This window comes from Alosa sapidissima, chromosome 5 (assembly GCF_018492685.1).
Source record: "Alosa sapidissima isolate fAloSap1 chromosome 5, fAloSap1.pri, whole genome shotgun sequence".
Classification (NCBI taxonomy): domain Eukaryota; kingdom Metazoa; phylum Chordata; class Actinopteri; order Clupeiformes; family Clupeidae; genus Alosa; species Alosa sapidissima.
The window spans coordinates 15651554-15669515 of NC_055961.1; the positions used below are offsets into that span (position 1 = coordinate 15651554).

General features: G+C 40.8%; 1 protein-coding gene across 1 annotated transcript in view; it reads right to left on the reverse strand.

Moving 5' to 3' along the window:
• stard8 (StAR-related lipid transfer (START) domain containing 8) overlaps positions 1-10259 on the reverse strand; it is a 59204-nt gene extending 48945 nt beyond the window's left edge. The window contains 2 exon segments of the mRNA XM_042093565.1: positions 8538-8571; positions 10094-10259. Coding sequence (XP_041949499.1) covers positions 8538-8571; positions 10094-10138 — 79 coding nt within the window. The 5' untranslated portion in view covers positions 10139-10259.
• Positions 10260-17962: the final 7703 nt, after the last annotated feature.

Genomic DNA, 17962 nt, shown 5'->3' on the forward strand with positions numbered 1-17962 from the left:
GCATTCACACCACTTCATGATTATATTAACGTCATCAGACAGGCTGTAAAAGTGTATGCAGGAATTTCTCGCATTATGATGGCTAGAGTTGCGGGACTTGAACAAATTATGCGCAATACCCGCAATCCCGCAGTGAAATTTAAGCCCTGAATGTATATTATATTTAAACAAGAACTAAACAAAACACACCAGAATACTCACAGAGTGGGAAGCTAGTGGATCGAGAGGAGATGTTCGCAGATGTCACAAAAAATATCAAGGGCTTGAAATTATGCTAAATCACTGACTGCACATTGATTGTTTCTGAGGTGAACTCTGAAATCAACAGTGGCAGAACCAGACCTGAAATGTATTACATCCACAGAAGTGCTATACAGAGCCAAGTCTACCCAGGAAACGTGCTGTTCAAGGTCTGTTATGTTGAGCTACAACATTCTTACACCTGGATGCTACAACCCTTCATCCTCCTGAACTTATGACATCCACAAGAGTAAGCAATTCGGTCTCTGTCTGGCAAAATAAAGCATAACTTAAACAGCTCAACACAATTATGGGTCATTACCATCAACTCAGTTACAAACTTGTGCCACCTACTGAGCCTCTCTCAGTTAGGAAAAGCCCTTTTTTATTGGTCCCGCTCCTGAACTGAGGCTGGGCTGATACACATCTCTGTATTCTTTCCATAAGATCTTTTTGAGACAAACTGACACAAACAAACTTCATGAATCTACGGCTTAAAATTTGACTAATCAATCAAAAGCCAAACAGGAGTTAACAAAGGCAACCAATATCAAAGTGATTATGGTACTGTACGGCAAGCAACAATGAAAACTGATCCATTACCAAATCTGTTGTTCATGTATCGTATGTGAATAATAACTGAAACTATGCAGATGAGATTATTTCACTTGAAATTTAGCTATATTGTATCTTTAAATAATTAATTGTTTTGATTTATCATTAGTAGGCCTATTCATGGAATGATCATGGTGCGTTGTCAAGGTTACCAACGTGAGAAAGATCAAGGGGGGATTCATGTTTGAGTAAGTTAAACTGTAGCATCCTCTGTGGGTGGCACCTGGGTCTACCTAACTGTTTACCCATGGCACATTGATTGATGTTTTGCGTTTGTGATAGCTCAACACTGGGAGCCACCAAGCAGCTACATAAAGCACCTCCCGGGACCCAGAGACACAGCCAATCTGGAAACGTCCGGACTATACCTGATGGTAAGAAATGCAGACAGGCCATACTGTACCTATTCAATCTAAAGTCATCCTTGTGTAAGGTCACATTTCAACACCACACACTAGTAGGATGACTGACACACACTCATAATGAACACACATTGTAGTGCTGCTCTTAGTGTTGACGTCGAAAACATGAGATTGAGTATTGTACAAGTTCTAACTAACTCAAAGCTCAGTTCACGCAGGTTAAAATGAACAAGTTTCCATTATACAGTAGTTCTCAATTTCGAATTAGAACTTGTTCACAGTCCCAGTTCATTTCTTATTAGAAAGGAACGAATCTGAGTGCATATTGTTGGGTGTAACTCCTACCCATCCATTCCTAAACACAAAATCACTGGTACTTTCAACTTCCTACTGCAATAATGCACAAGACTGGGCATTGACATTGAGATTTTCATACTCCTAAATAATTAAAGAAATTAGTCCATCACTAAACTTTTACCCCATGTTAGCCAGTCATACTTCACTAAATGTGAAATAACAATGGATAAGGCCTACCAATTAGAAAGCATGTCCCTCTGCTGACTGAGAGGTAGTCAGCAGAGGGACATGCTTTTTATATATGACTACGGACTACTTTCCCATAGTAACGAGAGGTTACAGTACGGTCAAGTCGGAATAGGTTTAAACTTCATTTTCAATATGCTCACAGCCAGAATAGAGCCTTTCTACAGTGACCCCAAGGTCCATTGCGCCATTGATTCCTCTACCCTCTGGGTCAGAGATGGCTTTAATTTGCTAGCTATGACTCATTCGCCAGGATCGTGATGAGAGAGACCTCTCTAGATAACACTAAACTAAAGCCCATCAGTGCTCCCATTTGAGCCAGCTACTGGATGATGGGAAAAGCAGTGCTGCACTTCAATTTAGAGCAAAACATATGGGCATCTATAGCAGTAGTATTATGATGTCCCAACAGAACAAGCAAGTAATGGAGTGGGGGGGCTGGCAATCATAAAAGGTTGCCCTTGAGGAATTCTGACAGGCTATCAAATAAGGCCCATCACTAACCATGACCTTATTGAATATATTAATTAAAGTAACCACACAGGCATCATTAAAAATGTTCCCAAGATGTCCATGCTGATATTGGACATATGAAACGAAATATAGCAATTAAAAAGCAATCAGATAACTTAAATGGCAGACAGATGTCACAACTAGGACCCAGCCATTTTGCAAACTTATAGCAAGTCATTGCACCTCAAAGACAAAATAGAAGGGGGAAAAAATAAATCACATAATATCAAGCAGCCTATTCAACGTGCTGTCAATTTCAGTGTCATTTAGGTGAAAGCATGGATTTTAAAACCGCATCCCTCCCTAAAGCCCTGAAGAGAAGCTTTTTTTTCTGTCCCAAACCTTCAATTATTAATAGATCTTGAGAAATAAGTGGAGAACGTCCACGCAGCAGATGTGAAATATGCACCTCACATTGAACAAGGAGGGCAGTGTCTTGGGGCTCTCCCTCACACACACACACACAGACACGCACACCAGAGTTGACTACACTAGCGAGTACGAATTGCCTATAGCTTCAGTTTTAACCCTGTATCATTTCAGAATTTACCGGACACTCCTCAAAACTGTGCGTAAAAACAGCTTAACAATTATGTAAATAGCTGGACTCATGTCCTCAAGTCAGTTAAATTATTAGCCTATTATTATTATTAGCCATGGAAATCATTAGGCCTAGCATTTTTACAATGGACTATGGTTTTTAATTAATTAGATTGACGTGTTGGATTTAAATTACCAAAATGTAAAATAAGTCTAACTAGGCTATTTTCCCCATGTTGCATATCTGACATGCAACGTGTTTTACAGGAATAAATAAAGAATATTTTAGGTTAGGATAGCTCATGGAAGATGATTTATAGGATTTAAATCTAAAGAAAACGAAGTTCCACCCAAAACCATTCACTAGGCTGCTAGACCATTAATCCAACCGAAGATTGGGTACCCAAATTCAACCAAAAGTGAGCAATTGAGTAGGCTACTTTAGGCTTTTTTTACATTTACCTGCAATTTGTTGGTGGGTTAATTTTCTTCGAATAAGTGTTAAAGCTTTAAAAGTTGATTTCCGAAGTTGAAGAGTTCGTGATTTTGATTGAAGCCCATCATATGTTTTACCATCCATTCTCCACCCAGAGTCCGCAAACATACGTTACTTTCTCTCTCCACTCGCCACAATTAGGCAAGTTCACTAAAAGTATATCGGAAGCCGACTTGAACTTTATTTAGGCCTACGTGTCTCGATAATGAACGAAGCGGGGGCATGTTTTTTTCACCCGTCCTAAGCTACTACGGCAAAGCCATGAGGAGTTCACGTTAAAAACACACGAAATTATGCACGCTTCCTGTAGTGACTCCTGCCACTAGGCATTCTGGGATAAGAAGTAGGCTAGCCTACATTGTCGACTGAAGGGTTGTAGTCCAGCACAGTAGCCTACCGTTGCGCCGCCTCAGCATGACCAGAGACTTTCTAATGAGACACAGCACTCAAAAAATCCTCCATAGAAATGCGTTAGTTTGTAACGCCAATATGGCCGTTGTCTACACATATCCCACCCCTTCCTCGGCAAAACGTCGACATGTAAATACATTGAGCCAATCATGTGGTGTGATGTGAATACATTGAGCCAAATTATATGGTGTGTTGTGAAGACATCTTGCCAATCATGTGTTGTGAACTCGCCGCTGGAACACGCGCATTTCTGCTGAAGAGGATGCCCGATGAGTGCCCAAAAAGCGTTGCTATATGGCCGCCGAGTGGAGGGACTTGCCTAAAAGGACTTTGGCATGACCGCCTATGTAGGCCTAGTCGTTGAAATTGTAGCCCACTTTGCATTCATACATAAACGCATAACAATTCACTTGAAATCACACCCAGTCCACAACCTTTAGAAAATACATATGAAACCACCATACTCTACTTGGGTGCACTTATTGGGGTCACAATTTGTGGACACCTTCATTTTCTGGCTGACAAATCTTTTAATTGCTTCTTCATTCTGAAGAGAGATGTTTTTTGCACTTATTCCCTATTGGATTTATTTTCTACAGCCTCTGTAGATTACTTCTGTTCCTGGCCTACAAATTCTACAAATCACCAGAGGGAACAGGGCAAGTGTTGTATATATTGTAAAAGATGCTATACATCCTTTTCAGTTTGTTGATAGCGGTCAGAAATACAGTTATCACAGGATCAAAACGCTCAGTGTCTTGTTTCACCTTTGGGAAAATGTATATTGGGTGGCCTATTCTTTCACACTAAAACATACTGGCATTTGTATGCGTTTGAGGGCGTTTTGGGGGTACGCCATGCTGTTGGAGGTGCAAACAAACGCTGCATCGTCATTGAGATCACATGATGTATTGCTATTGTCTATCCAAAGTAGTGCCTGTTTCAAAGTTAACTGATGGTCCAATCAACCAAAAATCCTTGTTTGCACCTCCAAGTGGTCTGTGACGTATGTTTGTGTGAAAGAATGAGAAGATGTAAGAAAATACATATACTTATACATAGTAAATCTAGATTTTATTCAGGTCCATATGTACGTCACATGTTAAATTTAGATGCCATGTTGACCCAGATAGCAAGAGGCTGATGGACCACTGTCGGCTCACCTGGGGCAGTTCTGGTGGACCGCTGGCATTTTGCTCACCGGTTTTCTGGCTGTCCACTGGTGGTCCATTTTGTCAAATGCCAAACAAGTCAAGAAATGGTTAACAGAGAACAATGTCACATTTTAGAGTGGCCCAGCCAGAGTCCAGACCTCAATCCGTCAAAAAAGTGAGCACAAGGCCAGAGTGATGGCAAATAATCGTTCTTGCCTCAAAACCCAGATTGCTGAAAGGTGCGGTCTACAATCATTATGGAGACATGGAGAGGCTTGGTAGGTATTATAAGAACCATTTTGAGACCTTTGATGGCAAATAAAGATGTTTCCAGTGATTATTTAAAAAGGGTATGAATAATTTTGGACATGCCACTTTTCATAAAAATGTTACAAAAAAGATAAAAAGGCTTATTTTTTGGATTCCATGTTTTGGTCTACCACATTGTCTTACAACCTTTTGGCATGAGGCAGTGTCATTTTCAGGAAGAACAAACATATTGGTCAAGAGAAAAAAAACATTAAATCAATATTTGCCAGGGTATGAATCATTTTTTTTCTTAACTGTATATTTTTCAAAACACATTCATGACATTTTTGTAAGTCCATGCAATACTTTGAGAAATGACAGATGAGATGATGTTAAGGTTACATCTGAAGCAGAAGAGACTAATATGTAGACTAGCCAACAGACAGTATGTGTTAAATAACAAAAAAAACTTTCTTCAGACATTCATTATATATAGACTATAGTTGTTTGTTTATTTATTCATAGTTTATTGTTACTATGTTGTTGTCTATTGATACCATACAGTCAGTACTACTGGTGTACAGAACATGACCCTCTGGTTCTAACCAGGTTAGAGAGAGGGAGAGACATCTGAGGCCTCAATGTACAATGTACTGAGAATTATAACATCAGATCCTTCATTGGCAACTTTATCAAATAGCCTAGGACTCACAAACATTAGTGTATCTTCAACACTGAAAGGGCAACTCCAGAATGCTGCCCTGAAAAGGATTGACTCTGATAAAGAAAATCAATAAAAGGAGAAGGTTACAATAGGCAAAGAAGACTAAAGGATGCAAAGTATTTTGGACAAACAGATGTATGTGTGTTTGAACTATGTAGATCACAAAAAAGAGAATGTTGGGGGTGTGCTTGAAATTATCAGTAGGAAATACGGTGTCCTGGGGGTGCTTTGGTGCTAGTAGTGATATATGAACTGAAAAAGGGGATCATCCCTCTAAATCCAATTGAACCACTAGAGGCAAAGCACTTCTCCAGATTATTCAATTCTCATTTTGGGAAGGTGCAGTCAGCTGGTAATTTGTCTATTAGAGTAGTCTCGGCATCTCCAACATATCAAGCTGCTGTGGAAGCAATTTGACCGTATGGACATTCAATTTGCCTTCTATCTGGAGGTGCTTCAAGAAACATGGGGAGAAATGTCTGTAGATTACCACAAATAATTCATGACTAGAATGGCCTGCCAATGGTCATCTCACAGGAATGCAATTGCTTCAAGCACCAAATTGATATTTAAAGTATGGATACATATATGAGCTTTACCCTTAAAGATGCAGTCAGCGATTGTACAGGAAGTTGTGTTTGTTTATGTATTTGTTAATATTTTAAATTATTAGCTTTTGTCCAAAACAACATAAAACATTTTTTAACCAAGGACCAAACAAAACACACCAGAGAGGTAGCTCACCCCTCTCTTCAGTATTCTAGTTTTCAGAGTCTAGGCTGTCTACAGAGACCGTTTCTTTTTAACAGTGTACACACAGAATGCACTCTATGCACGACTCCATTTTGTATTTGCTTATACTGGCAGATCATCTTCCTGTTTACATTAATACATTGGCAGATATGGCTCTTTTAAATAGTCATTCAGGACCTTTTTGAGTACATGACAATAAACTTGAAACTTGACCTACCTTGTCTCACAGTAGGCTTATGTAGACCGATTATGTAGAAATTGTGAAATTGTGAAAACGTCCTCCAGCAAACGGGGAAAGGGTTTAAAATGTAAATTGCTAGCTACATTAACAACTATGAGAGTAAGTAGCTAATGTGAATATGTTACATCTTAACAGAGCAACTGGCGTTACTGAACTGGTTAGATAACTTTAGCTATTTTGTTCAACTAGCAATAGCCTACTATATTAAAACTGACAGCTAGCGGATCGTAAGGAGATGATTGCTGAATGTGACAAAAACTGTTATGGTTTAGAAAATCATGTACGATCGCTGATTGCACCTTTACACAAAGTTTAAAAACCAGCAGATGTAGAGGAATTGTGGCAACTGCAGAGGCAGTAGTAGGCCTACCACATTCAGTTCTAAAAGCTCATGGGGCCAGAGTTCAATTCCAAACCGCAAACTTCCAAACTGCATTTCTTGATCACAATTTCTCCCACTTTCTTCTTGTCTTTCTCAACTGTCCCATCTAAAGGTCATTTAAAATCAGCACATGTGCTTACAGGAAGTTTCACAGAACTAGCATCACTTACAGCACCTTTAGGAAATGTAATTGCCTAAATTAACCCTGAGGGGATCATCATAGTTTACACCATGTCATCAGAGTCTGCTAGATGCTGAGGCTCTCTCTCTCTTTCTTTCTCTCCACACACACACACACACATACACACTAAGCAATTATCCCAATTTTCTTCCTAATTTTAATATTAATTGGTCAGTTTCATTTCATATTCCCTATGGCTCCCTCACCCAAGTGAATAGGTATCCGAAGACTCCCCTGTGGACAGCTCTAATGATGTCTGTGGAGAGATGCCTCTAAGTAGTAAGTGAAAAAAGATGACCACCGATCTATCTCTACCTCCATAACACCAAGAGAGTGTCCGGGTCAGCTAGTGCTTTCCTCACAGGGCTTTGAGAAAACAGCCATTCTTTCAAAGTCACAAGATCCCAACAGAGTGTCTACTGCTGCATTTCATATGCTTTGTATGAGGTAGAAACTATCTGAATGCAGAATAAAAAAAAAACTCTCCTAGCCAACATTTGCACGAGATGGTTAGGTTAGTTAGTTTCAAGCTCAAATTCCTCTTCTGACAATCCTCTTCCCAGTACTCTCAAGCCCTATATGCAGGACAATCATTGTCCTATGAAAGTTATGACAAAACACATGGCTTTACCAGGCCTACCTCATTGTCCACAAGGAACTACACATATGATAGAATATCCTCAAAAAGACACAAACTGGAATAAAAAGCTTAAAGGAACCATATGTAAGATTGGTACTACAATCACTTTCAAATTACTGTAGAGCGGTGTATCCCCTCTCCCTCCACCCTGACTTGAGGTTGCCAACCCGGATGCCGAAACACTACTGTCTTCGTGATTAGTAGATAGGTGGAGGGTGGCGCATCAGGCCAAAACACAACATCAACATCAGTTGAGGGCTGCAACTTCACTTTTTAAATGACAATATCCTGGCCAGACTACTGTTGGCAGTGCATGAACATGATTTCCTAATGTCTAGTGACATTTCAGGGCCATTTTATGATTAATTGAAATACATTTCTTACATACGGGTCCTCTAAGGACATGATATCATTCACAAATTTTACATTTTTGGAGACTCCAAATCTACCCCACCTGTTACATTAGCAGATTCAGCACAATGTCTTTTCTTACCTGAGTCCTTGAAACTCCTCAGTGGTCTCAAAGTCTGCAAATTGAAAAGTAAGACATGGTTTGCATGTTATGCATGGTTATACATGTCAGTGATGCAGCTCTGTTAAGGACAATCAGCAGACTCAGTTTTAGGGCTACAGAATAATTTCATTGTGGTGTGTGTGTGTGTGTGACCATTTTACCACCAAAATAGCAGCATAACCTTTCATTCCGTTTACAGTTTTCTAACCAACTTTTACTGAATATTAAATATTTTGAAATCAACTTTTTCCTGAATATTGAGCATTATCATTCAATATAGTATTCATTATATTATTCAATATATTATTGAGCAAGTAGCACAAGCATGCAATGCTTGTTTACTTGTTTGTTTAAGTGACTATGTTCTGTGCATGCCATTGAGCACCACAATTCAACATGGCTCTGAATCCATATTGACTGCACTGTAATGAAATTGATACAAAACATTATGGAACAGAGCAGGATGACACAATGCAGATCTATTCATCTTAAACATTTGCTTACACATATTGTAAGACAATTCTCAATGCAAAAAAATTAATGAGTGAGGTACATTTTGGAATGTAGTGTTTCCCAGATAATTTAATTAATTTGTGGTGGTTGGTTTGCAGAATTAACTTGAATGCAACAGTTTTTAACAAATTAGCACAACGTGATTGATGCTAACCAGATTTAAGCACAATTTTGTACAACCTGGAAAATCATTGTGTGGTGGGCAATGTTGATATTGTGGTGGGCCGCCACAAATAGGAAACACTGTGAATGTGCAATGAAGAGTCCATGAATATGTCATGTCTTCTATTCAACAAAAGCTGTACTGTTCTTCAAACTGACATTTGTGTGTGCTATAAATATAATCATGTATGAGTCTTCTTTTGGGGATGACGTGATATCATAACGGCTCAAAGCATAGCTCAAAGTAACTCCATTGGCTGCGCTAGGCGGGGCCTTAGTCAAAAGCTACTTTTAAACCGGGTTGCTCTGGAAACAGTTCTGGCAGGCTCTTGCTTCCCTGTGAGAAACAGGCCAGCCTTCACTCCATTCCTACACCCACTGCACTGCAATGGAATGTCCACTGCACACTCTATCCCTCACATGTTCCACAGAAGCGCGCGCACACACATACAGCTCTTTTTCCCACACACTACGCCACTGTGCAAAGACTCTGTACATAACGGTTACATGCTCCTTATGTTTAACGTTAACTTTAAATAAACATAAAAAGGCGGCCGTACAGAAAGCTTTCCGAACTTTAGTTTGAAAAAATATTTTTGGAGTTCTTGCAACGCAACAGGACGCAGACCGAAAGAGGACAAAAACGCCTTTGAGGGAGCAGTTTTCCACCTCCTGACTCATCAATCAGAGGGAGGAGAGGCGCCTCGCGTACCTGTCACTCACACCTGGCAGAGAGCAATGCCTTGTGGTTTCGTCTCCGGGGGATGCGAATTATTTTTGCTGCTTCAGAGCCTCTCCCAAAACACTCCACAGAAACGTCTCGCTAGACGTCCACAGATTGTCAGTTACAACGAGCTTACCTTAGCCTTGCTGAAGAGAGAGCTCAGACAGCTGAAGAAGGCCATGTTCAGGTGTGTGCCCCGGCGCAGGACTGGAGCTGGCGGGGTCGAAGGTTATGGGTCATGGAGGTGCTGTTGTCAGCGCGAGCGGGTAAACTTTTCTCTGAGCGGCTCCAGCAACAACATGCTGCTGAGGGAAGAGGGAGGGTGGGGTCAAACGCTGTCAATCTCAAGCTCCAAGGCAGCGGCCAAGGGGACGGATGATCCCTGCATACCAATGATGTTAGCAGCTCTGGGCTAACAAATATACCTTAATGCATACCTGTCAACACTCCCGTTTTTCCCGGATTTCTCCCGTATTTCAAGGTCATCTCCCAGCACCCTCCTGTTTTGTTATTTCTCCCGGAAAACTCCCGTATTTGCATGGCCATCAATACAAACTTCATTTTAAAATCATTGATCCATTCAGGTTGCCAGATTGTATATGAAATACACCCTACACATACACGATCACTTAGTTTCAATTCCAACCGTTTTGTCATAGGCTAAAACCTGGCAAACCAAATAAATCACGCTGAAAGGCCTGAAAAATAAATCACGCTGAAAGGTGATTCTAACTGTCTCACTAAATTGCATCACTAAATTGCATCTCACTGGTATCTGCTAGACAACAAGTACCAAAACATGATTAGTTCATAGATTTCACATGTAAAATTCATTTTATACAACCCCACCTCCATCTTGCCTGTTCATAATTCTTGAAAAAGAAGAAATTCTTGAATTGTGTGCATGTGTGCGTGTACACGTTTATGTTTATGTGTGTGGGTGTGTGTGTGTGTGTGTGTGCGTGCGTGCTTGTGTGTTTGCCTGCGTATGTGTGTTTGTGCATGTGCATGCATGCGTACATATGTCTACTGTGTGAGTATGTGTCATACGTATGATTACTGTGAATGTATGTGTGTGCGTTTGTATCTGTTTATGCACATGTGTGCACATGGAATGGGTTAACATGACCCCTGGAGGCAAACATATGGAAAAAATTGGTCATCCTAGGCCCTACGGTTCTCAAGATATCACAGAAAACTGTGTCTGCCCTACCCTCCTTTCGGGGGTCCAGTACAGTGGGGGGGCTACAGATCAAAACGAAAAACGATGGTTCCATGCTATCCATATGGGGTTACATGCCCACCAAGTTTCGTCTACCCCGGTCTTTCAGTGTCCCGGGAATCATTGACGGAAATTTGGACATGCGAAAAAAAAAAAAAGAAAAAAAAAGCTTCGCTTTGCTTCGCTGCACGGCGGTCATAATAAGGAAGCGGGTGCCAACTGCGCAGCCTGAGTCTCGTCGTAAGCAATCGGGCTAGTTGAATGGCCTACTCCAGAACTAGCTGTTGTGAAATTGTTGGGAATTTAATTGATTAACACATCACATAAACTGTTATTGAGTGTTGTTGATAGCCTACACTGAACTTGTTCCCTCGCAATCAAATCTGACAGCAAGCAGCTTTGGAGTTTTGGAAGTAGGCTGCAGGCAGGCAGCTGGTGGATACATAACTGGCATGCGTAAGGTAAAAGCAACGACCGAAATGCAGTGTTGAAGCACGTGTATGAAACGTATTAAATATGCAAACACTGATCCGGTATAAACCCCCCCCCCGAAAAAAAACCTCCCGTTTTTGGAAAGCTAAATGTTGACAGGTATGCCTTAATGTGAACTGAGGAGGCCTGCCTAGCTAACCCATGAAAAACAGGCTTAATGCCCTTTCAGCTTGCATAGGCAGTTTCAAAAATAATTCCAATGTGTTTTGTGGGGACGTTTAGGCTACATAGTGGATGTTAATAACATGACTAGATTTTCTAATAAATGTCTGAATTTACATACAAATAGAATACAATAAACAGCCCAAAGGTATTAAACATGTGCACATTGGAGAAAACACATCAGTGTAGGGTCTGCTGTACCTTTGTGCGATGAATAGGCCAAATAATTACAATGTAGCCTACCTGGTGATTTGAATATTTCACTCAAATCCAGAGGAGAGATTAACACTATGCAGGTTGTGATAGTATTACCAGCCAGATTTTAAAACTACTTTCACCCATGCCTTCACCTACATAATTTGCATGGTGTAAATAGAAATGGCTTCTGTCTGTCATTTTCGTTGAACAAACCTTTGAAAATTCTAGTGGGTAAACCATTATGGATGAATTCATAAATGTGCCCTGAAACATTTCATTGTGAAATGTAAATAGACCTACTTTGATATATTGTTTCAGTAGGCAGAGAGAAAGACTTAACTATGACTGGAGGTCTTTGCATTGTTATTAGTGTGATGTGGTATACATAAGCTCCTCCATCTCAGAGTTATACAACAAGTTAATGATTCTGTTTGACTGGAATGTCAGCTCAGTGTTTAAAGTGGAGTCCTTGATCATGGCAAAAGATTGTTGAAACTTTAACCCAAGAGCCAATCAAACACCCCCTGAAGCAATGCTGTTGATTGGCTGGAATAGTGTATTGCTCAGAGCAAGTACTGTGAACACTGGAGATTGTTTGAGCACAAACAAAAGAACAGACACCTAGAAAACTAGGAGAAGTTTGCTAAAATGGACAAAGTATATTGGATTGCAATAAAAGTAATATGTTATTAATAGCAGAACATGCAGTGTGTGTTATCTCAAATATCACGTGTGTTATCAATATCAAACAAGTCAAAATGATTAGATGTTTTGTGATATTTATCTATTATTATAGTAAAACCAAGTGGGGAAATGGACAAGATTTCCTTTTGTTTTGTTTGAATTATATTTGAAAAAAAGTCACACAAGATCAAAGTCACATACAAATCTTTTATTAAAGGTGCCCTGCCACACAAAACCGTTTTTACTTGTATTTTTTTTAACATGTTAGGTCCATGTGTTTGTGCTATGTTGTGAATGTGAAAATGAACAGCTACCTCCTCTGTCAGCTCTAACCACTGAAAAGTAATAAGAGAAATTAGGCCAATTGCAAAAGCTCTTCAGTTTGACGTGGAATTGATGAGCTCATTACTATTCATGAGCTCGCCCAGTTGAGACCGTGCCCACAAAATTCGTTTAGCTCTGTGACAGTTTTCGTAGGCCTACAGTATGCAAGGATGGCTGAATGTCAACGAACGTGTGCGCTATGCACTAATATAACTTCAACAATGCATTTTGCCCAAGAACCCAGACTTGAGGATCAAATGGCTTCAGTTTATTTTTTGGAACAATGCCACAGGCTTTGCAAAAAGGTTGCTGTTGAAGCCTGGAGCAGTAGGCTCCCATCGCAGTCTACGACCAGTGCCCGTAAGTACTGTAAAACGTTATTGTCAACTCAAGGAAGTGCTATGTTATACAGGTTTAATGAACTCGCTAGCCTAGCAGGTTTTATTTATGCAAATTTGGACAATGCTGGCACTCGCTAGCCAAGCTAAGTTCATGCCATGAAGCTAAAATTAGTTGATAACCATCGCGGCAGTCTACGACCAGTGCAGTCTGTAAGTAAAATGTTATTGTTAACTCATGGAAGTGTTATGTTATACAGGTTTAATGCACTCGCTAGCCTAGCAGGTTTTATTTATGCACATTTGGACAATGCTAACACTCGCTAGCTAAGCTAAGTTCATGCCATGAAGCTAAAATTAGTTGATAACCATAGCGGCAGTCTACGACCAGTGCAGTCTGTAAGTAAAATGTTATTGTTAACTCAGGCTGTCATGTTATGGACGAAACCTTCTAGCTGTTAGCCAATCAGAGTCAAGCAGCTTAGTTAGTTGAATATTAATGAGAACTGGCGCAAATCGAGCTGAGTCTTCATGCAGGCTTTCATACCACGCTAGAATGGCTTGAAACACAAAAAAATGTCCATGGTAGAACTTCAGACATTACCACAAAGTAATGAAATACGTGTGGCAGGGCATCTTTAAGTTGCACTGTATATTCTAAACGTTCAGCAAATACCTGCAAACCACTTGCGGTCTATTTTCATTTGTCCCCCAGATCTGCTGCTGCAAACACCCACTTACCTTGCCCAAATATCAACAAACGTCCTTTTCATTCAGCCTCTCTTTTGTTTAAATCTCCCATTACCCTGAATCACCACGTGACCCTCATTAAGCCAGTAGGATATCTCAGTATGTGGTCTTTCTAATGGATTTACAATATTTTTGCACACTCCCGCTGGGTGACCATGCTGCCCCACATAAGCCACTGAGATTTGACTGCACTACACACAAGCCAGGCACACACAGGCACACACACACACACACACACACACACGCACACACCTCTACAGAGAGGGAGAGAGGTTTGATGTGTTTGTGCCCCTGTTTGCAGTTGTGTTTATCTCAAGACCATGACCCTATAGGCCAAGAGTTTGTACAAAAAGAACTCAAGTTCACACCTCCATGGATTGCATAAGCACCTCTTAATGCACTTTGGGGGGAACAGTTACCCTGAGATTTGAAAACTAGGCTAAAATGAGGTGAGTCTACAAGGTTGAGGTTTGTGCTACTTGCCTAGCCTAGAAATCTAGACGCAACCTAGCGGCGGCAAATTAATTTTCTCAGCCTGTACATCTAGTAGCAAACCATAGGAATTTCTATTGGCTAACACCGTGGATGTTATTCAATCACAGCGCTCTATTTTGTTAGAGAGTCTTAAGGCGGGCTTAACAGGATAACGACAGTCCTGCGACGGTGAACAACAAGGAAGGTGGCTATGGCGAACAAAGAGCGGTTGTTTGAATCGGCGTTGGCGTCAACTTTGGAGGAGTTGGACTTGTGCTTTTCTTTCAAAGTTGAGCAACACAATGCACTTAAGTCATTCCTTTCGAAGAAGGATGTATTTGCCGTTTTGCCGACCGGATACGGATATGGCCGTAGCGCTGGCCAATTGCATGCCTAGGCAGTTTGAAAGACAATTCTCTGCCCACCCCTTGGATTAAGCGAGGTGAATGGCTCGATTCCAGACTATACATTTTAATGATATGGCCCGCCAGGCTACTGCCTGTATAAATTTACAAAAATACAGGCTTAACTTATATGTACTTCTCAGGACTATAACACAAGTACATGCATGCTATGGCCCACATGCAGGACAACCCCACTCTGTCTCATACACACAAAAACACTAAACACAATGTTCCCTGGGCCTTTGCCATGCCACATCAAGAAACACTGTAGGAAGCGCAAGAGTCCAACAAAGAGAAACTCTGTGCCTTTCTATTAATGGAATCCCACTACTGTTTCTAGAATATTAAAACGTGCACAAAACAAGCCATTGTATTACCCCCATATAAAAGACCAAACATCGAACAAACATCCCACACAGAGGCATTTCAGCACTGCTACCCTTAAAGAACTCTCTCTCTCATTCTTGCTTTTTGTAACAATCCTCTTGGGCATCAATTGGAATCCAGTGGAGTGTGACTGAGAAAGCAAAGCTGCTGCTTCATCAATATATACCTGTCAAGGCAGTTTACCTGGAGCAACAACCACCCACCCACACATACACACACAAAATGTAGCTATGGAAGCCAAGTGCTGTCAGGACCTTAGTGGCCAGGGTTGCTTTTGGCTGTTCCACTTTCTTAGTCGTGACCCTCCCCATCCAACCCATGGGGGAAAGCTGAGAGACGTACAGTGAGGCCAGAAGGAGCCTGGGGAGATATAAAAAGCAAGGCGGGGTTGACACGTGATAGTGAGTCCAAATACAGAACAGGTAGGAATGTCTGTGGTCTAGCCCAGTGGGTCGCAGACTGCATGTGGGGAGGTGTGTACATGGAGGACAGTAAATACATACAAAAATGGACCTACGCTGTAGGAGAGACTACCATTAGAGATGTATAAAAGGTGAGCATTCTGTTCAGATGTCTACGGAGTGGACTCTTTATCGGCAAAAAGCTATGCTCAGGGCCAAGGCTGTGGTGGAGACTAAAAAGTAAAAATAGTTTGTCCAGCTTTGACATTTCAAAAATAGACTTTATCCACCTCTTATTAGAGTTTATCCACCTCTCAAAAGAGTTTATTCATCAATTGCAACTTTTAACACTCAAAAATCACACTGTATTATTCACATTCATGTATGTATCATACATTCATCAACACTCTAGGAATCATTCATTCTGAACATTTTTGAAAATGATTCCACAAAGACCGCATTATCTAGATTTCTAAGCACCTTGAGGGGTCCAAGCCAGGGGCCATTTTGAGTGTGGCATAAAATAGTGGAGGAATAAGGAGTCACTCTATATGCAAAACACACTGCAGAATGACTTGTTGTTTACTCCATTCGCCATCTTTTCATCCACCCGTTTCTGTCACATCTGTGGACGGAACCTCACGACCAGTGAAAGAGACTTTTAAGCCATCATTACAACAGAGTGTGTCTGTCATCCTGAAAGTGACTGCAACAACATGCAAAAATGTAAACAGACCTCCGTTTAAAAAGGAATTAATGTGTGAGGAAGAGTGGAAGACATAAAAACACGGCATGACAACTTCCTTATTCTTAACACCTTGATTTGTGTTCCCAGATGCCCGAGAGGCACACAGGACTAACAAGTATGGTAGTCAGAAATAAGTACCTGTCAAAACTGCAGCAAGAGACCTCTCTCCCCACCACTCAGGCTAGACAGTACACACACTCCTGCCTTTGTTCAGAAAGAAGCCATTTTGTCATATGTGAATTAGCTGTCAGTCATCTTTAGGATATTGTCATGACTTCATTTCATTGAATTGAAATCAGAAGGAAATTATGAGTTAAGGCCTCCAGCCAGTATTCAAGCACCAGATTTAAAATACATGCCACAGGATGGGGATGTGATGTTTGAATTGGTTGGTGAAATTTAAATGATGGCACAGTGCTGCATTAAATTATGTTAATACTTTTCTTGGTGACGCCAGGAATGCATATTAAATTACCAGAGACTGTCCTTCCTCAGGTGAGTAGCACCTATATTTGGGCATAGCTTGAGGACACAAAATATCCAAGCAAAAATGATGCACAAGCAAATTGTGAGAGAGAAGAAGAAAGGAAGGATGGAGGGAAGGAAAGGAAGAAAGAAATAAGGAAAGAAAGGAAGAAGCATCAGTCAAAAATGATGCAAACATCAACAGTCAAGACACGTCAAGGTACAAGAAGGCTATTTCTGCCGCTAGATGGTAAGAGCGGCAGCTGCTTCTGACCTCTTGTCATATGGTTTATGGCAATCACAGTTTAGCTGCCCCTCAATCTCCCCTCCCTGCCTTGCTCGTCCACAATTCAATAAGAGGATTGCCTTGTCATTTTTTCCCGAGTATTGAGTTCAGTTTTGGGCTTCTTATCTCCTGCTTTGTCTTATATAAGAGTTTAAGAGGAGGGATGAGGGCTCCTCAGTGACCTGCACCCCACCTTCCATCGCTCACCTGTCTACAGACAGGCAGGCCATCTCTCGTAGCAAAGAGCACATAATGAGATGAGCTCATTCTGGCTCAAAGGAGTAGGACTGCAGGAGTTTGACATTTTAATTCGAGATATTTCTGTTCTGTGATCTCTTATGCTCAGTTCAGTCTGAACTGGACCCGGAAGACACCTTAACTAAACAGGCATTATCTGGTGGGCAGGTCATATTAGCAGAGTAATATCTCTCTTCATTATTGTTGAATGTTTTACTGTATGTGGCTGGCTGCTTGCATTTATACCAACTTGCTTGAAAGCTGTGGTTCATCCAACACAGAGAATGACTTAATGACTATCCATTAAGGCAGAACATGTGGTCTGGTTGGTTCCTGTGTGATTTTTGACCCCTGACCTTTGGTGATCTGCTCAACATGCAAGAAAAGGCTTTGGTAACAGACATTAATTATGTATTTTAAATACGTATTTAAT